Genomic DNA, 21,639 nt, shown 5'->3' with positions numbered 1-21,639 from the left:
AATCTCTGAAGAATTTGCTCATGTCCAGCCCAGAGTTTACCAAACACCCCTCACTATTTCGCAGTGTATCAATGTATCTAGATTCCCCCCCTCCCCAATTTTTTATGAAATTTGCCAAGGGCCTACCAATCTTATTTCCATGTTGAAAGAATTTCCCCTTATAATACATCAGTCCCTTTTTTGCCCTTTGGTGCAACAGCATATTCAAAGTGACTTGTATTTCAAAAAACTGACGCTAAGTACTGGCATTCAGATTAAGGTCATACCTTTTCTTTGCGTCATAGAGGTACTTTTCCATAGAAAGTATTTCCAATGTTAAAGCTTTCCTCTTGGCAGCCAGGAATGAGATAATATCCCCCTGTAGCAATGCCTTCACCATTTCCCAAAATAGCAATGGTGAGAGTCAATGATCCCTATTAAACAATACATAATCATCCCATTTTTGTTTTAGGTAAGCTCAAAAGTGTAAGTCATGATATAAAACTTTGGGAAATCACCGAATACATCACACCTGGTCAGACTGAAATCTTTCTAGGTCAAACCAGATGGGCGCATGGTCAGATATTACCAGGGACCCAGTCTGCGCTGCCAAAATCATGGAAAAGGTTCACCTAACTACGAGCAAATAATCTATCCTAAATTGGGTAGCATGTACCCTAGAAATTGTTGCAACCGTCCCTTCTCGACGGCTTCACTCCACCTACCTTTCTTTCTTTGCACCTCCTCTCGCTGTGGATGGACGCCTGGCTGCTGCGGCGTCTGCCTGCCGTCCTCTCCGGCGTCCCCGGACTGGCTTGGGCGACTCCTGCCATGCTCCGCTGGTACCTTAGGGCGCACGTGCCACGCGGCCCTCACTCTTAGTTCCTACTTGGCGCGAACCTCAGGGGCATCCCCCTGTGATGACGTCACGCTGCCCGGATATTACTACGATGTTTGCTAGCCTTTGAGTTAGCAAGGGGAATCTTACAGATGGGATTCGCTCTCCGTACTCAGCTACTCTGCCTCTCCAATCTTCCATTGGACTCTTAATGCTAACGGGTTACCCGCTCCTCAGGGGCCTCACTTGCTTTTCAGGTCGCTATCAGGAAACCGGTACTCGCTCCTCGAGGGCCCATGTTCCCTGACTCGCTGCCTGCTCCTACCTTCTCTTCTGCCTGGAAAGATTCGCTATCTTCTACATCAGTGAGTACTACCATCTTCACCACAGAGCTGTTCCCTGGAACCAGGTACTCGCTCCTCGAGTTCCTGCCTCTGTTCCAGCCCTAGTGCTATCTCCTATGTGGAACTGCTGTGTGAGTACATTACCTTCAAGCCTCTCAGCAATCAGGGATCAGGTACTCGCTCCTCGAGGGCCTGCTCTCCCTATCCTGGGGTTCTCCATACTGGGGCTTTGTGCATATTCCACTGTACTCATTATTCTCAGTTCTTTCCACTACAGCACTGCTACCAGAGGAGTTGCTGTGTTTGTGTGTCCTAAGCTGAGCCTGACCTGTTGCCCCTCATGGGACTTCCCCCCATGGGCGTGGTCAGCTGCCACAGTGTCCAAGGTCCATCCAAACCTCACTAATTATAACAGAAATGTGTGTAAATTCTTTATTTAAAGGATGTAGCAACCGCCAAGTGTCCACAAAATCCAGCACAGAACATGCTACACCCTTTAGATAAATGCCCGGCCAACCCCCTCCCCCCCCCCCCCCCCCGAAACTAATAGCGCCCGCAACATGCAAATGTATGTTGATGGCCCTATTAGTTATTCCTACGCGATTCAGTAAGTAAAATGTGCAGCCAAGCCGCACATTTTACTTTTAGAAATTAGCGCCTACCCAAAGGTAAGCGTTAATTTCTGCCAGCACCGGGAAAGTGCACAGAAAAGCAGTAAAAACTGTACAGCCTCCGACTTAATATCATGGTGACATTAAGTCGGAGGTCCCAAAAGTAAAAAATAACTAAAAATAAAAAAAAAATTTAAAATCAGCCTGCAGCAGACGGGTTGAAAACTGGACGCTCAATTTTGCCGGCATCCGGTTTCCAAACCCATGGCTGTCAATGGGTTTGAGAACCGACGCCGGAAAAATTGAGCGTCGGCTATCAAACTCGCTGACAGCCGCCGCTCCTGTCAAAAAAGAGGTGCTAGGGACGCGCTAGTGTCCCTAGCACCTCTTTTTACCGTGGGCCCTAAATTGAATATTTTGTTTTACTGAATCGTGCTCGCCCGCTCTCCCGCGACTTTTACTGTATCGGCATGTTAGTAATGTAAGTTCAACCATGAGCAACAGGGGGGAATCTGTACATTTTAAGCTAGGGCCCCCATTTCCCAATCAGAAAAAGGAAAAATGCAGAAAAGATTAGCCCCCATCACCGCCCTCCCCCTACAGAACCAACAACATTCCCAAAGAAAATTCACTCCGAATAAAAAATGATTTCTGTTCCGGCATCAATTCAACCAAAAAGTGGATGTTGCCCGCTGCAGTTCTCCTTAGTAGACAGATCGCGGCAAAGGGTCACCAATCACCCCTGACTTCAAGCGCTGATCACCGCCTGCCCTTCTATTTCTTTTAACTTGGTTTGAAAGAAAGCTTGCGCCTCCAACAGAACAGAAATGTGAAGTTTCCAAGAACCAGAATTTTTCATCTATCACCTTCTGTCACTGTCCATCTCTTAGTAACATAGTAATTAATGGCAAAGAAAGACCAATTGCCTCATCCAGTCTGCCAAGTTATAATCCTCTGGTTTTCTACCACTTTGGGTAGATGAGCATAGAAATTGCTCAAACTAACAATAATGCTTCCCTCTTAACTTGCTTTCTACCAGACAGGCTACAGACTCCTTTCATTCCAAGCACAGTATTTTATTCTCCTTGCATCCTCTTTTAAAGAAAAATATCTCAACAGCCAGCTGCCTCCTGCCAGCTCTCCTCCACCTTCCACCCTTCCAGTCTTTCCCCAGAAGCAGGGTACGAGAGTGGCTGATCAAATCACCTAGGCTGGAACAGAAAACTATACTGACTCCAGCCTTTTCAAATGCAATTTCAAGTTTTAATACTATAACAGCAAACAATATTACAGTAGACCGCTCTACCTTAGGACAGTGCATTCACAAACCTTTAGCAGAGAGGGACAGAAGTTCCTACTCATGGAGTCGCAGGGGTCTCCTGATCCTAGCTGGGCTCACCCACTTATTCTGCCCCAGTTGGTCCCACCTTCAGGATTCTCCTTACCCAGCAGGGTCCCAGCCCACAAAGTTCTCTCACTCTGTGGGATTTAAGGTAGAATAGGCATCTATCCTGGTCCTGTACATGCAAAAAAGTGGAAAAACAGGGTCACTTTATCACATATCCCCCCCTCCCCCCCCAGCTTGGACACGCTGGTCAGAATGTTTTTCACTCCCCCTGAATCCCATCCAGGGAGTGCCTCTCATCCCCAATCCCTTTCATCTAGCCTCCACCAGCTAGGCTTGGGATCGGGGTTCTCAGTTCCAGCTCACCCCCAAACACTAGATACCATTAGTACAACCCTTTGCCCAGTGCCCCCCCCCCAAGTCCTTTATTTGAGTCCATTGCTGGCTTTGGGTGAAATTTCCACCCTAGTGGGACTCTTTGGACTGGCTGTGGGGCTGTAGTAAGTACTCACAATACACCCCGGACAGATCACATTACCCCAGTTCTACAACATCTGCACTGGCTACCAATTTCATACCGTATCACTTACAAAATTCTGTCTACTATACACAATCTACTCTACAATACTAATTCCATCTGGCTATGCTCACTACTACGAATTTACAGACCTTCTAGACAGCTCCGTTCTCTTTATAAATGCATTCTTGAAGTACCTACAGTAAAATCCGTAAGTTTAGCACTAACCCGTAAACGAGCATTCTCTGTTGCCGGTCCACTACTGTGGAACTCATTGCCTGAACATATCCGTCTGACAGCTAGCCGTATAGAATTTAAGAAACTGTTTAAAACTCATCTCTTCACTCATGCATACAATATATATTAAGCTTATTACATTACATGACCTTGGTAATTTATTTGATTATTTTATGAATTTTAATGTGTTTGTATATGATTTTATGATCTGTTTGTTAATGTGTAACATTGCTTGTGTATGTAATAATATGTAAACCGCCTAGACGGATAGTCCCCTACCCATTGTGCGGTATATAAGAATCGTAAATAAATAAATAAATAAATAAATAAATAAATAAATAAATACTCTCTACTCTTCTCTCCAGTGACTTGTGCCTCCTCTACACCATCGCAATCAATGACCTCTGGCAACTCCACGTCAACGCCATGCATTGGCTCTGCTACAGTTCCTTCACTGGGGTTGGGGCTCTCCATTGGCTCTGCTATAGCTCCCTTTGTCGGGCTCGCCACGGCTCCTCCTTCTGGGCTCTCAGTCATGTTTCTGTCCGAGTTCTCCACGGCAGCATCTCCATCTGGCTTCACTGTAGCCCCTCTCAATGGGGTTTCTACACTCCCTCTCTCACAACTCTCCGTGGCTCCTCCTTCTGGACTCTCCACGGCAGTGCCTTTATCTGGCTTCTCTGTAGCCCCTCTCAATGGGGTTTCTACACTCCCTCTCTCACAACTCTCCGTGGGCTCCTCCTTCTGGACTCTCCACGGCAGTGCCTCTATCTGGCTTCACTGTAGCCCCTCTCAATGGGGTTTCTACACTCCCTCTCTCACAACTCTCCGTGGCTCCTCCTTCTGGACTCTCCACGGCAGTGCCTCTATCTGGCTTCTCTGTAGCCCCTCTCACTGGGGTCTCCATGGTCTCTGTGGACCTTCCATCTGGCCCCATGGCAGAGCCTCTCTCAAGCTCCTCCATGCTGCCTTCTTCTGGCCACTCGATGCTGCTTCTCACAAGCCATTTGGTACCGACCCCTTCTGGACAGTGTGTTGCCCTCTCCAGGGTTCTCTGCTGGCTCTTGCCACTCAGGATCTGTGTTGGCTTCAGCCCCTTTGCTGCTTTCAGCCCTCTCTGGAGTTTCTCTGAAGTGTTGCCCAGGCCTTTGGCAACTGCAGTTTCTTACAGGGACCTCCCCATTTCTGCACTTGCTAGCAGTTTCACTTTCTGCCTAGGCCACGCCCTGCTCCAGCCACCATGCACAACTGCTTTTCTCTCTCTTTTTTTCCTCTTTAAAGGTTAAAAAAAAAAAAAGTGAAAAAACCTTGTCTCTCCGGCATTAACTTCACAGAGTAGCAGTCCTAACTTCAGATGGAGCTTGTCTCCTTAGTCTGCAAAGAAAAAAAAATTAAACCTGCCTCCCTCCAGGCCCCACAGATCACTCTCTGATTAAAGGCAGCTTCAGATTTTTTTTCTTCTGTGTTCTTTCCTGACCCAGCCAGCTTTTAACTTTCAGTGCTTTGCAACCCTAACAGCAGTGTTCTTCTGTCCCAGCCCCTTTTCTTAGGCAGGAATTCCACACACTTGTCCTCTTCTCTTTTCTACTTTATTTCTGTGTGCTCCCTGAGCCACACAAACTTCGGCTGCTTACTTTTTGAGCAACGCTTTGCCTCTAACCTCTTGGCAGGCCACACAACAAACTTCCATTCATAGTCCTTCCTTCCTTAGGGTTTATTTCTGTGCCAAGCTTAGAAACAAAATCCCCGACCTGACACCATATGTGAGGGTGACCGAGCAAGTCACCCAGGCTGGAGCAGAAAAACCACACGGACTCCAGTCTTTTCAAATGCAATTTCAAGTGTTATTAGCATAAGTGCAAACAATATTACAGTAAACTGCCTTTCTTCAGCTCAGCATATTCACAAATCTTTAGCAGAGATGGACAGAAGCAGGACAGAAGTAGGACAGAAGCAGGCCCCCCCCCCCCCAGCTGGTCCCACCCTCATGACTTTTCCGGCCCAGCTCTCTCCCTCTGTGGGATTTAAGGTGGACCAGACATCTAGCCTGGTCCTGCACATGCACAAAGGGGGAAACGGGGGCATTTCATCACCCAGGGTATAGCTTACTCTAACTGTCCTAACAACAAAGGCCTAGCCGGGATTTTCTCTGAACACTATGGTTTCCTCTGAACCTCCCTGCCAGAAACTTCATATCATGAGCCTTTGTGCTCTTGAATTTCCTTTTCTATGGATAATTTCATCTTCCAATACTTTACTGAAGCCTGTCAAATATTTGAATGTTTCTACCATATCCCCCTCCATCCCTTCTTTCCTCTCATGAGTACATTTTGAACGTTTTAAGCCTCCCTTTGTATGGGATCACATTGTAGGTCTTGTATCATTTTAGTAGCCCTTTTCCGAACCACTTCCGTATTCTTAATGTCATCACAAAAGTAGGGGGTCCCTAGAACTGAAAAGTGCTGAAAGAGAGGTTGGAATTCTGTTCACCTGTAAGAACCCCACCAATGTAAATAACCTTCTAGCTTTACAAGTTTCAGTTGCTGCTGAAGCTATTAGTTTATTCTCAAAGAAAAAGAAATCTGATCAATCATAATAAGGTAGCCTAGGATCCCTTCTTTGGTGTTCATGAGATGTCCATGGTATCTCAGATGATATAGAAGCAAAAAAACCTCAGTGTCTGGCAGACAGCATATCTGTGTGATACTATGTATTAAGGCCGCACAAGTGAAATGAAGTTGCTTGAACCTTGAGGCTTTTCATGTCCTTCATTAAATGTAAAAGTGAAAAACTAATAAATATTCAGAAACACTTTATAGGAATTTGTTCAACAGACAAAAAAAAACAAAAACACAGAATTAAACGGATCTCTTCCTGAAAAACATGTCTGGCTTTTATACCTTCAACAGCACTTGACAAATAGAAAAATGCAACCCAGTCTACTACTCCACAGACTTTTCACCATACTTAGTCAGGCAGCTAACATCAGAGAAGTTGATATTGAAAAGGGTTTGCCCTGATAACAAAGTTATCTGGACAAACCCAGAGATTTAAATTTCACACCCCACTGAAATTTTATCCGGGTAAAAAGATAGAGAGCGGGGCTTAAATTTAGTCAGGTAGTGCCAAGCTTGAGTACTACCCGGCTAAACTTACCCAGCACTGTCCTAAAAGTTACCTGGCTAACTTTACCTAGATATACTTAGCGGAAGACTCACCTGGTTAAATACTGCCCAATATCCCGATTAAAATTATTTGGTTAACTTCTCACTCTCTGCGCTACTCAGTGTTCATTTCACAGGGCTTTAGCTGTGTCCATCATCTACTCTTTCTGCGAGACTGACATGAATGTCTGTACAACTTTTGGAAGCAGAGGTATTTCTCCAATGCTGTTGAGTAATTTGTTTACCTACACTGTGTGGGTTTTTGGTTTTTTTTTAAATAATCTCAGAGAACATAGATAAGAACATAAGAAGTTGCCATACTGGGTCAGACTAAGGGTCCATCAAGCCCAGCATCCTGCTTCCAACAGAGGCCAATCCAGGCTACAAGTACCTGGCAAGATCCTAAACAAATCGCATGCTGCTATCACGCAGAAATAAATAGTGGCTATTCCTTAATAGGGACGGATCCAAAAAACAAAGTGGTAGCCGATCCAGTGAGCTGTGTAACAGTGACGACAATAGGAATCGGATGATAACAAGCCCTTTATTAAAACGCCCGACTCTGGCAGAGTTTCGCTCCCTTGCACAGAGCTGCCTCAGGGGCAATTCATTTTACCAGGACTTGATTTGATCAATGCAGAAAATATCGTATTGATTGTGCCTTCGGTGCAGATGTGTTCTCACTCAAATAGACTCTCTAATCAGCATAGTATTGCTACGTAATAGCTGCTTTGAAGTCAAAACGTTCTGTACATGACAAATTTAGATTGACGAGCCGTATCTTGACTAGCTAAGATACGGCTCGTCAATCTAAATTTGTCATGTACAGAACGTTTTGACTTCAAAGCAGCTATTACGTAGCAATACTATGCTGATTAGAGAAAGTCTATTTGAGTGAGAACACATCTGCACCGAAGGCACAATCAATACGATATTTTCTGCATTGATCAAATCAAGTCCTGGTAAAATGAATTGCCCCTGAGGCAGCTCTGTGCAAGGGAGCGAAACTCGGCCAGAGTCGGGCGTTTTAATAAAGGGCTTGTTATCATCCGATTCCTATTGTCGTCACTATTCCTTAATAGGTACATTTTCAAAGGCCTTATAAGCATAAATGTAACATACTATCAAAGAAATTTTCAAAATCCATTTATGCGCGTAAAGCACATTTATGCAGGTAAATCCTATGACGATTCAAATCGCTTTGAAAATAAGTGTGGTAAGACTGCAGTATGAAGAATCTTGTAAATAAAATAAAAATAATGCCATATATTGTAGCAATTTTCAAAAACCCACTTACACAGGTAAAGTGCATTTACACATGTAAATGCTTTTTAAAATTAAGCTTTTACTCTACTTGGTTAAGAACAGTTTATGGACAACTTCTCCAGGGACTTGTCTAAACCTTTTTTAAACCCAGCTATATTAACTACCACATCCTCCAGCAATGAATTCCAGACCTTAATTGTGCTGTGAGTGAAATAATTTTCTCTGATTTGTTGTGAATGTGCTACTTGCTAACTTCAAGGAGTCTTTTTTTTTTTTTTTTTGCTGTTTCAAAAAAAATAAATAAAATAATACAATGACTTACATTTACTCATTCTATTCCACTCATGATTTTATAGACTTCTATCATATCCCCCCCCCCCCTTACCCATATTTTCTCCAAGCTGAACAGCCCTAACCTCTTTAGCCTTTCCTCATAGGGGAGCCAATCCATCATCTTTACCATGCTCGTCGCCCTTCTCTGTGCCTTTTTAAATGCAACTATATCTTTTTTGAGATGCAGTGACCATAGGAACATAAGAAATTGCCATGCTGGGTCAGACCAAGGGTCCATCAAGCCCAGCATCCTGTTTCCAACAGAGGCCAAACCAGGCCACAAGAACCTAGCAATTACCCAAACACTAAGAAGATCCCATGCCACTGATGCAATTAATAGCAGTGGCTATTCCCTAAGTAAACTTGATTAATAGCTGTTAATGGACTTCTCCTCCAAGAACTTATCCAAACCTTTTTGGAACCCAGTTACACTAACCACATCCTCTGGCAACAAATTCCAGAGCTTTATTGTGCGTTGAGTGAAAAAGAATTTTCTCCAATTAGGTCTTAAATGTGCTACTTGCTAACTTCATGGAATGCCCCCTAGTCCTATTATTCGAAAGTGTAAATAACTGATTCACATCTACTCGTTCAAGACCTCTCATGATCTTAAAGACCTCTATCATATCCCGCCTCAGCCGTCTCTTCTCCAAGCTGAACAGCCCTAACCTCTTTAGTCTTTCCTCATAGGGGAGCTGTTCCATCCCCTTTATCATTTTGGATGCCCTTCTCTGTACCTTCTCCATCGCAACTATATCTTTTTTTTTTTTTTAGATTCGGCGACCAGAATTGTACACAGTATTCAAGGTGCGGTCTCACCATGGAGCGATATACAGGCATTATGACATTTTCCATTTTATTAACCATTCCCTTCCTAATAATTCCTAACATTCTGTTTGCTTTTTTGACTGCTGCAGCACACAGTACTCTAGATGTGGCTGCACCATGGAGCAATGTAGAGGCATTATGATATTCTGTGTTTTAGTCTCCATTTCTTTCCTAATAATTCCTAACACTGTTTGCTTTTTTGACCACCACCGCACACTGAGCCAAGGATTTCAAACTATTGTCCACTATGATGCCCAGATCCTTTTACTGGAATGTAACTCTTAATATTCGGGCCGATTCAGTAAAGTCCGCGGGAGAGCGGACTTTACTGCTTTTCTGTGCACTTTCCCGGTGCCGGCAGAAATTAACGCCTACCTTTGGGTAGGCGCTAATTTCTTAACGTAAAATGTGCGGCTTGGCTGCACATTTTACTTACTGAATCATGCGTGAATACCTAATAGGGCCATCAACATGCATTTGCATGTTGAGGGCGCTACTAGGTTCCGCGGGTTGGACGCGCGTTTTCCACCCCTTACTGAATAAGGGGTAAGGGAAAACGCGCGTCCAATCAAGGGTTAACAGTGCGCTCCGTCGGAGCACACCGTACTGTATCGGCCTGATTGAAAATAACATTGCATAATTACAGTGTGGGTTACTTTTCCCCGATGTGCATCACACCTTGCACTTGTCCACAATAAATTTCATCTGCCATTTGAATGCCCAGTCTTCCAGTCTTGCAAGGTCCTCCTGCAATTTCTTACAATCCACTAGTGATTTAACAATTCGGAATAAATTTTGTGTTATCTAGAAATATGATCATCTCTCTCGCTGCTCCCATTTCTGGATCATTTATAAATATAATAAAAAGCACCAGTCCCAATACAGATCTTTGAAGCACGCCACTGCTTACCCTTCTTATTGTTGCTGAGTGGCCCCATCACTGTTACCTCTTGCACCAAATCAGATGTTCCACTAAGAATTAGGTCTAAAATGGCTCCCCCTCATTGGTTCCTGAACCAACTGTTCCATGAAGCAGTCATTTATTTCATCTAGAAACTTTACCTCCCTAGCATGTCCTGTTACATTTACCTAGTCAATACCAGGGTAATTGAAATCTCCCATTATTACTTTGCTGCCAAATTTGTTAGCTTCCTTCATCTCTGTTAGCATTTCATCACCCATCTGTTCATTTTGGCCAGGAGGACAGTAGTGTATCCCCATCACTATACTCTTCTCTATCACACATGGAATTTCCGCCTGAAGATTCTACTGTTGGACTCTGTGCCACCACTAATATTAAATCACCACCACCCCACCAAGTTGATCTATGCTATTACTGCAATATAATTTGTACCCTGGTATAGCACTGTTCCATTGGTTATCCTCCTTCTACAGGTCTCTGAGATGCCATTTAAGTCTACATCTTCATTCAGTGCGATACAGTCTAACTCTCCTATCTTACCTTTTAGACTTCTGGCATTAGCATACAGACATTTTAAAGTATGTTAATACAGAAAACAAAAACAATCTTCTTATCAGTTGACAGAGTAATTTGGAATCTTTTAACCCAGGTGGCTCTATACTTATGCACATGAGCTACTTTTGCTTTTACTGGAACCTCTCTATCATGATGCCCTTACTCCTCTATTATTTTAGTATCCTTTGAAGATACTTCCCTCCAAAAACCCTATGCTGCTGATTGACTGTCAGCTTTCCCCCATGTTCTAGTTTAAAAGCTGCTCTGTCTCTTTGTTAAGGTTAGTACCAGCAGCCTGGTTCCACCCTTGTTAAGGTGGAGCCCATCCTTTTGGAATAAGCTACCCCATCACCAAAATGTTGCCCAGTTCTTAACAAAACTAAAGCCCTCTTCCTTGCACCATCATTTAATGCTTGCATTGAGATTCCAGAGCTCTACCCAAATCTGGGCCATGTGTGTGGAATAGAGAGCAGTTTAGATAATGCTACCCTGGAAGTTCTGGATTTCAACTTTCTACCAAAGAGCCTAAATTTGGCTTCCAGAACCTACCTCTCTCTACCTTCCTTTGTTAGTCCCACATATACCATGACACCCAACTCAGCATTGTCTAAAATCCTATCTAGGTGACACATAAATTTGCCACATCACACTAGGCATGCAAGTAACCAAACAAACCTAGGGTCTACCAGCCACCCAGCTCTCTATATTCCTAATAACTGAAATCACCAACTATGACAGACGACCTAACCCTTCCTTCCTGGGCACTAGCCCTTGGAGACTCATCCTCTGTGCAAGAAGTTAATCCATCACTTGGAGAGCAGGTTTTTGCTACAGGATCATTTCCTGCTATACCAGGTTGATGGTCTCCAACCAGGTGATCTTGCTTCTCCAAAGCAGCACAAGAACTGCCAAAATGGATTTGGGACTTGGCTATTATGTCCCTGAAGGTCTCCTCTCTATACCTCTCCATCTGCCTCAGCTCCTCCAGGTCTGCCACCCTAACCTCCAGAGATTATACTCTTTCTCTGAGAGCCAAGAGCTCTTTGCACCTGGTGCAGACATACAACCTCTCACCAACTGGTAGATAATCATGCAAGTGGCACTTGGTGCAAAAGACTGGAAGGCCCCCATCTCGCAGCTGCACTGCTGTCCACATCTTATTATTACTGAGCTCTTAGTTAATTTAGGTTGCTATGGGAATAGGGATGTGTAAATCAGAGGTTTTTAGAATTATGTGGTGTATTGGATTTAGTCATCTTACCTCACCAATGAGATACATTTTTTGAAGGCATGAATAAACAGGTGAATAAAAGTGAGCCAGTTGATATAGTGTACCTGGATTTTCAGAAAGCATTTGACAAAATACCTCAAAAGAGACTCTGGAGGATATTAAAAAGTCATGAGCAATGTTCTGTTGTGAACTGAGAACTGGTTAAAAGATAGAAAACACAGAGTAGGGTTAAATGATCACTTTTCTCAATGGAGGAAGGTGAACAGTAGGTTTTTTTAAAATTTATATTCTGCTTTTTGACACTTCAAAGTGGATTGCATTCAGGTACTTAGTGGAGTGCCCCAGGGACCTGTACTGGGACCACTGCATTTTTTTTAAACTTTGTTGTTTGTATTTATTCAGTTTTTCAAACTAAATATCATTTATACAGAAATTAGGTTACAGAGAACAAGAGAAAAAAAATAAAATAAAATCTTCAGTTCTCATATAAACCTCTAAATAGTCCACTATAAATTAAGAGAGAATCATAAGAAATAATAGGATGCATGAAATACAACATATATAAAAGAAATCAAATATGAAAGAAAAAGGCAATACTAGAGGAATTCATCAATGTCAAAACGGAACTAATGAATCATAATTGGTAGCATTAGTAGTAAATACAGCAATTTTCGCATCAAGAAAACTTCTAAGTTGTGCTGGGTCAAATAATATATATATATTTATCGAACGTTTCAAATTTGCAGGGTCATTCTTCAAAATGCGTTATGGCCCTAACGCCTGTGATAATGCCATAATGCATGCGATATTTATCACAATGTGCGGCACGAATGCAAATTTTTTCTATAAATTATTCAAAGGGGTGGGATTGGTGAGGGGTTTGGGTGGGATCAATGGAAATGAGGGGCATTATCTTTGTGTGATTTTCCTCACTCCAAATCATGTCAAATCTTCATTGATGTGTACTGTGCTGTTCGTACATCTCACTGTGCATACAAAACTGGCCCCAAAATCCTAGACAACCACCAAAACCTCACCTCGAGTTACTAGCTGGCCTTCCTACAGTGGTATAAAGAGTTGACTACTATGAGAGCCTTATAGAGTCTCTCTCTCTCAGCCCAAAAGTAAGAAATGACTGTCTAGGCACTTTGCAACCTGCGAAGAACAAATATCACTGGGTGTGATAAGCGCTAATATAGCATGTGGTGCGGTAACTCTAAAATTATCATAGCCACGCCCTCTTTCCTTATCACGGGCATTACTCATGCAAAAATGATTGCTTTTGATAAATCTAGCTATTGATTAGGCATTCACATTGAAAATGAAGAAAAAAAACTTACCACTCAAATTGAGTACTTCCTCCCTCATTTGGAGGATTTGCTTACGTATAAATCAGTGTTTTATAAGATACATCAGGGAAAAAACATTTTTTGTCCCATAAACAAGAATTCCTTATTTCTAAGAAAAGACGCATTACAGAATTTTTTATCTGATTTAAAGACTCTAATGAGGTGACTCTAGAAGATATTTCATCTTGAGAATTCTCCAAAAAAGCAGTTAACTCCAATGTGTCCATATTTAACTGATCTTGAACTCCGGGTCTAGTAACACGTTTTTTTTTCTGAGGGAAATCATAAATCCTATTCAACAGTGGCATAGCGTCTGAAGAAGCCTTCAGAATTTCTCAGGTACTTCTTAAACAAATCTCCAGATCCAATCATGGAAGTTCATGGAAAGTTCAGAACCCTAAGATTCAGAGATCTCATTTTATTTTCTGTAAAAATTTTATGATGTAGTCTGATATCCTTTAGTAAAGCCATATTCCTAGATTGGACCAATACTAATCTTTCTTCATGATCAGATAACTCTTCCCCATGTTGTTTAACTGATTGTTCCACCCTATCTAATTGATCTTTATTGTCTCTCAAAAAAGACTGTCTTCCAGTCTTCGATAGAGAAGAATTCATATTGTTACTAGCATTCCATATGAATTCAAGAGAGATCTCGCCAGAGCTCCCACTGCTGACCTCAAATCCAGAGTTTACGGGAGAGAAACTGAGCAGTGTTGGCCCCAGAGATGACCCAGCCTCAATGGAGGCTTCCAAGGTTGGCTGGACATCAGAAGACATCCCCTGCTGTTTGCTCTGTCTTTCCCCGGTAAATGAAGCAGCCACCATCAGCCTTCAAACCCCCTGCAGCTCACCTGGAATATCTTCCCCTGGCAGCACAACTACTTCTGGGTCGACTGCAGCTACAAGGATCTCTGTTCCCAGGGAAGATGGCAGTACAGGCCACAGGGGAATGGACTACAAATGTGGGCTGCAGACTAAGAAAAGGCTTCCTTCTCTGCCCCAACAATAAAAGGCTCAAGCCCAGATGTGGATGCAGAAACATCCAAGGACATAAATCGCAAATATAGATTGCTGCACCATAGCTGAGATAAGTACTTGAATCGAAGGGGAATGAATTCTCCCTTTTTTATTCTTCCCCATTCTCAAGAAAGAAGAAAACAAAATAATGGCAGAAGCTTGAAAATCTGCATCCTACCTCCAGGGCACCACCTTAGATTTTCCTGGACCACTGTTTTTTAACCTATTTATAAATGATCTAGAGATGGGAACAACGAGTAAGGTGATCAAATTTGCTGATGACACTAAATTATTCAAAGTTGTTAAATCACAAGAGGATTGTGAGAAATTACAAGAAGACCTTGCAAGACTGAGCATCCAAATGGCAGATGACATTTAAATGTGAACAAGTGCAAAGTTATGCACGTAGGAAAGAGCAACCCAATGCAAGGTTCCACTTTGGGAGTTACTACCCATGAAAAGGATCTAGGCTTTATCATGGATATGCTGCAATCATCTGCTTAGTGTGTGGTGACTGTAGCCAAGAAAGAAAACAGAATACTAGAAATTATTAGGAAAGGAATGGAGAAAATCATAATGCCTCTGAATCACTCCATGGTGAAACCGCATTTTGAGTATTGTGTGCAATTCTGGTCACAGAATCTCAAAAGCAATATAGTGGAATCGGAAAAAGGTACAGAGAAGAGAGACCAAAATGATGAAGAGGATGGAACAATTCCCCTAATGAGGAAAGGCTAAAGAGGTTAGAGCTCTTCAGCTTGGAGAAGAGACGGCTGAGGGGCAATATGATAGAGGTCTTTAAAATAATGAGTGGTGGAATGAGTAAACACAAATCAGAATTTGTTACCAGAGGATGTGTTAAAAGCTGTTAGTGTAGCTGCATTTACAAAAGATATGGCCAAATTCCTGAAAGAAAAGTCCATAAACCATTAAGGTGGATTTAGAGAAATCTACTTCTTATCTCTGGGATAAGCAGCATAGAACCTATCTCTGTTACGCCCGTTGGTCGCAGATGGCTGCGACCACTATTGCTCACTTCCTTCTTTGCTTCCCTGACTCCATGGGGTGGATTGGCAGCCTCTGCTAGCTGCCGGCGACCTGCCTACCGCTCCCGGGTCGACACGAATGCCGTCGACCGCCATCTTGCCATCGGGTCCCTCTAGACGCACGCATGCACAGGCCAGGTCTTATCTACGTCATGGCGGGAACCTCGGGGGCGTCTCCTCCAGATGACATCATTACCTTTGGATATTTAAACCTGCTGGCCCTGCCTAAAGGTCGACTTGGCAAAGAAACTCATCCTTGCTAATTCCGGAGACCTCTCCGGTGTACCCGCTCCATGGACCACTACCAACGCTATGGAGGTTCTCCCTCTGGGTATTTCCCATTCCACCAACCCTGTGTCTCTGGGTCTGTGTGACCACCTCTCTGGCAACCCCCGCTCCGCAGGTAGTGCTTCTATCCCTTTAATAAAGATTCTATATTGCTTCTGTGTCTGACCTCAGCTGAGACCTAGCCTCCCGACAGTGAGGCTCATGGGGCTCCTCCCCATGGGCGGTACTACCTCTCACTTCGGCCCAGGGTTCACTTACTAACTGATCTAACAGAATCCTAACAATCTGCTATTTAGGGTCTTGCCAGACATTCGTGACCTGGCTTGGCCACTATTAGAAACAGGATACTGGGCTTGATTGATCTTTGGTCTGGCCCAGTATGGCAAATCCTATTTTCTAAGAAAAAAAAAGGCAATAGTTTAAATGCAAAAATTAACATGATACTAGTATGTAAGAGCAGAAAAAAAAAGATCAACTGCCCCATCCAGTCTGCCCAGCTCTCTCTGTTCACAGTGCAAGGAAGTATCCCAAATGCCAGCAATACAGCATGACCACTTGTAAGACATCACTCCTTAGACAGGATAGTTTGTAATTTATTTTAAAAATGTGTACCCTGCACTCATTCATTATTCTGGGCAGATAAGCATGTAAATTCTCCATACAGTTCACATCCAGCTTTGTAAGTACTGTCTGCAGTCTCTGTAGGAAAACTAGGATTGCCGAGTTCATTCCCAGTTAAACATGGACACTTTTATGCTCTTGCTATTGCTCTGAATCCAGTCTTGGTCCATATTGGCTATTCACTGGCCCATGTGAAATGAACTGCTTAACTGCATCCTGTAGCTGGATGAGGTCCACAGAGGGGGGGTCAAAAGTTTATCGTGTACAGAGACCAAACTCTACATTAACTCAGTCCTCATGGATACTAGTGGTACCTTCCAAACCAACTTTAAACAGGATGAAGGGTTATGGGAAGGCAGAGCATTATCCTCACTACCAAGTCCAGGTCCACTATAATATATCTGGCATCTGTCACAAGCACTAACCCACAACCTAAAAAGCAGAGTCTGAACTTAAGATCTAAGGGACATGTGAAATGTTCTGCTCTATTCTATTCTGAGAAACAATAAAACTCCCAAAGGATCTTTAATTAGGCTTCAAGAGAGAAGTGCTGATAGTGGTGCTGGGAGGGCTGATGACAAGTACTACTCTATATGTTCCCAGTATCATCAATATAGTGGACGCACACGGGCTTGGCCTGCAGTCAGACTAACATGGCTTTCCTGTGGAACATCAGCTTGGTTCCCATTCTGCAAAAATCTCATTTAAAAAAAAAAAAAATCACAAACAATGATTCGTTTTATTTACACTCGGCAGTTCAGCAAAAGCGACCGTTCCCCAGAGATCCTCTCGTGCAATTCCATCTCCTCCACCATTCACTTTGGAGGAAATAAAAGCAATTTAGAAGTGTTTACAATTTAATGCAAGTTTAGGGTTTTCCTGAAAAAGAAAAAAATAATCTTTCTTCATTATGTCTGCTAGAAAGCAGAAACCAGCAAGAGGGACGGGGATTATGTTCCATTCAAGCTTGGGTTTAGTTGAGGTGAGCCTTCAAGTTGCAATGGGGAATAGATTTCTGCAACGCTGGTGGCCCAAATCTGCAAAAATCTTCTGCGCCTCCGTTGAGAATTGAGAAACAAAGTGCTAGACTACCCCCTCCAAAATTATTAAAACAGCACGATAAATAAGGCCAAAAAGTGTGAGAAAATAAAATTAGTTATAAAAAACTGATTTAGCCTTGGGCTTCATCGTTTAACTTTTTTTTTTTTATGGTATCCATGACAACCAGTGGTCCACTTAGTGAATCGCAGCATCCCCTGCCTGATACAGAAGCATTACAATTAAATAAATAAATAGAAAGGAATCTTAAAAGCAGTAACAGTCCTTTAAAATGTGTTTTTAGGTCAAGCTCACAAACACCAAGCCTCCTAAAACAAATGCCAGGATTGAGGAGAAAGAAAAAAAAACAAAACAAAACCAACTGCAGATTTTTTGCTTCTCTTACCTTAAAGTCATCTGGGAGCAGCAGTTTAGAGGTCCTTAGGAAGCTTAAAATATATCTGAAAATTTCTCCATCCCGATCAATGAAATAGTGTTGCTTTAAGCTGTCTAGGACAATAGGCTCAGTGCCGTTAAATAGACGGCTTATTCTATAAGCAGAAAAGGAAAAAGGCAAGACAAAAAAAAAACAGAGAATAAACATTTTAATACAGCCGGTAGGCCTTAAAACACAGTCTACGCAAAAGGCATTTCTGAAAATTGTTCATAGAGTTAATATGTATCTTGTGTAAGCTTTCTACTTATTTGAAATAGGAATGCAAAGGTATTCCTGGAGGAATTTTCCAAATTCCGTGTACGTGCATATGTAGGTAAGTTTGTATGGGTACACAAACACACACACACGGTTTTGTCCCCAGTGCATGCATAGACCCACATTTTTTTTTGTTTCGTTTTTAGGGACATCAGCGCTACATCTCCATGAGTGCGAAGGGACAAATCCAGGACTGGATCAGTATCGACCTAGGAACGGCAGCGGCAACCCCATATGCGGGCAACGGTCAAGGGACAACCAAGCCTTTTTGTCTGGCAGACGGCGTGCCGTGACCACCATTGTCAAGTGATGTCGATGCACAACCAATTCCAAAGCGCTGACCCAATGGTGACGGTGATCTGACAACGGCTTGTGACATCACCGGGTGCGCAAGCCTCACTAAAAACTTAAAGCTAGCAGTGCAATTTTAAAGGATTAAAAAAATAAAAAAACAAGGTAAAGTCCATCAAAAGCAATCACGCAGTCCGAGGTGGGATTGTGATCACTTCCTATGAGCTGAGTGTAAGGCCCTGCGCTCCATAACATACTTGGAGTGTGTGTGCTGAAATCCATCGATACAGCCCCGCCAGAAGTTATTTAAATACATTTGATATACTGCCATTCATACAAGGCCTCAGAGAGGCTTACATTTCAAAATTACACACAAACCACAAGCAAACCGAGCTATGGCCAGCATTCAAACCAGTAATGTAGAAATCCAACACGAATGCTGGTATTAAGTAATACAGTCCCAATACTTCATTCAGGTATATAAATGTAAAGTCTCATTTATTCGAAAATTGGCAACTCCATTGTTATAAAGCGCAATCTTTCATGCACACGGGGTCCCCCGACACGGTCCCGTGTTTCGCCAGCGGCTGCGTCGGGAGGGATGCCCACAAACTCAAACAGGAAAATCTTAGCCTGGAACTTAAGAAATCCGTCTAAGATTTTCCTGTTTGAGTTTGTGGGCATCCCTCCCGACGCAGCCGCTGGCGAAACACGGGACCGTGTCGGGGGACCCCGTGTGCATGAAAGATTGCGCTTTATAACAATGGAGTTGCCAATTTTCGAATAAATGAGACTTTACATTTATATACCTGAATGAAGTATTGGGACTGTATTACTTAATACCAGCATTCGTGTTGGATTTCAAAATTACACACAAAACATTTGGTAATCCTATTGAAACCCATTCTATGCCCCATCCCTCAAAAAGCACGGATTCCCTCCAGTTCTGCAATACAGAATACCAACTTCCATGATACCCAATAAGTCCCCACTTCATTCAATTGAAATATTCTAGTGAGCTTCAGGAAAATGCCTCTGTCCATTTACACCTAGGCTGCCAAATCCAAATTTATACATAGCGCAGGGATTTTTTTCCCCCTATCTTAATGGGGGTGTTATCAAGTGATAAACAGCCCACCGGGCACTCTACAAAAGGAAATAGATCCAATAATTTCCTGGGAGAATGTCTCATAGAAACATAGAAATGACGGCAGAAGAAGACCAAACGGCCCATCCAGTCTGCCCAGCAAGCTTCACATTTTTTTCTCATACTTATCTGTTTCTCTTAGCTCTTTGGTTCTATTTCCCTTCCACCCCCACCATTAATGTAGAGAGCAGTGATGGAGCTGCAACCAAGTGAAATATCAAGCTTGATTAGTTATGGGTAGTAGGGGAAGTAACCGCCGCAATAAGCAAGCTACACCCATGCTTATTTGTTTTACCCAAACTGTGTTATTCAGCCCTTATTGGTTGTTTTTCTTCTCCCCTGCCGTTGAAGCAGGGAGCTATGCTGGATATGCTTGTAGTATCAGTTTTTCTTCTCCCCTGCCGTTGAAGTAGAGATATGCTGGATATGCGTGAAGTATCAGTTTTTCTTCTCCCCTGCCGTTGAAGCAGAGAGCTATGCTGGATATGCGTGAAGTATCAGTTTTTCTTCTCCCCTGCGGTTGAAGCAGGGAGCTATGCTGGATATGCGTGAAGTATCAGTTTTTCTTCTCCCCTGCCGTTGAAGCAGAGAGCTATGCTGGATATGCGTGAAGTATCAGTTTTTCTTCTCCCCTGCCGTTGAAGCAGAGAGCTATGCTGGATATGCATTGAAAGTGAAGTATCAGGCTTATTTGGTTTGGGGTAGTAACCGCCGTAACAAGCCAGCTACTCCCCACTTTGTGAGTGCGAATCCTTTTTTCCACATTTCCTCTTGCTGTTGTAGCTTAGAGCGATGTTGAAGTCACAGTAACCATGTGTATGTTTATTGAATAAGGGTATTGTCTCCAGGCAGTAGCCGTCATTCTGGCAAGCCACCCACTCTTTATTGACGGCCTCTTGATTTTATGGATCCACAGTGTTTATCCCACGCCCCTTTGAAGTCCTTCACAGTTCTGGTCTTCACCACTTCCTTCGGAAGGGCATTCCAGGCATCCACCACCCTCTCCGTGAAGAAATACTTCCTGACATTGGTTCTGAATCTTCCTCCCTGGAGCTTCAAATCGTGACCCCTGGTTCTGCTGATTTTTTTCCTACGGAAAAGGTTTGTCGTTGTCTTTGGATCATTAAAACCTTTCAAGTATCTGAAAGTCTGTATCATATCACCTCTGCTCCTCCTTTCCTCCAGGGTGTACATATTTAGATTCTTCAATCTCTCCTCATAAGTCATTTGATGAAGACCTTCCACCTTTTTGGTCACCCTTCTCTGGACCGCCTCCATCTTGTCTCTGTCTCTTCGGAGATACGGTCTCCAGAACTGAACACAATACTCCAGGTGAGGTCTCACCAAGGACCTGTACAAGGGGATAATCACTTCTCTTTTCTTACTCGATATTCCTCTCTCTATGCAGCCCAGCATTCTTCTGGCTTCTCTCATTGGAGAAGCGCAGTACAGTTCCAGTATTCATGGGAGGAGAATCCTAGTGGTTTCTGGGAGATGTTGAAGGTCTTCTCTGAAAGTCAAGCGACATGACAACTCCCGTCCCAAGATTGCGTCACACTCTCCACAGGTGGTGAACTCTCTGGCTCCCGAGAGCTAAAGGCAGAGCCAGTTTTCAGGGCACCTGGGAAACAGGGCTGTCATCTTGCCGCAGGTCAACTCAACAGGCTGATTCAGTTCAGGATTTTGCCCCACTGCATGCAGGGATTTGTAGTTCTGAAATTCTTAAGGAAAATCAACAGGGGGAGGAGGGTAAGGAGCAGGGACCAGAATCACAAATCCATGCATTCCATAGGGCAAAAGCAGGACTGGAGCAGCTTATTCGGCCGACAGGGGCGAGGTGGCAACCCCTAATGTAATCTGGTGCGCGCATGTTATAAAAATTTCGGGTCGGCGCGCACAAGGGGGGGGGTGTAGACTAATGCGATTACGCGCGGCGACACATCGGGGCCTTCCCCAG

General features: G+C 43.3%; 1 protein-coding gene across 5 annotated transcripts in view; it reads right to left on the bottom strand.

Moving 5' to 3' along the window:
* KCTD15 (potassium channel tetramerization domain containing 15) overlaps window positions 1-21,639 on the bottom strand; it is a 131,181-nt gene that overhangs the window by 48,195 nt on the left and 61,347 nt on the right. For all 5 annotated transcript variants that reach the window (XM_029608356.1, XM_029608354.1, XM_029608355.1 and 2 more), the window contains one exon: window positions 17,939-18,083. In XM_029608356.1, the coding sequence (XP_029464216.1) occupies window positions 17,939-18,083 (145 nt within the window). The remainder of the gene's footprint in view (window positions 1-17,938; window positions 18,084-21,639) is intronic.

The sequence above is a fragment of the Rhinatrema bivittatum genome, chromosome 7 (genome assembly GCF_901001135.1).
Source record: "Rhinatrema bivittatum chromosome 7, aRhiBiv1.1, whole genome shotgun sequence".
Classification (NCBI taxonomy): Eukaryota; Metazoa; Chordata; class Amphibia; order Gymnophiona; family Rhinatrematidae; genus Rhinatrema; species Rhinatrema bivittatum.
This window is presented reverse-complemented; position numbering and strand designations above follow the sequence as displayed.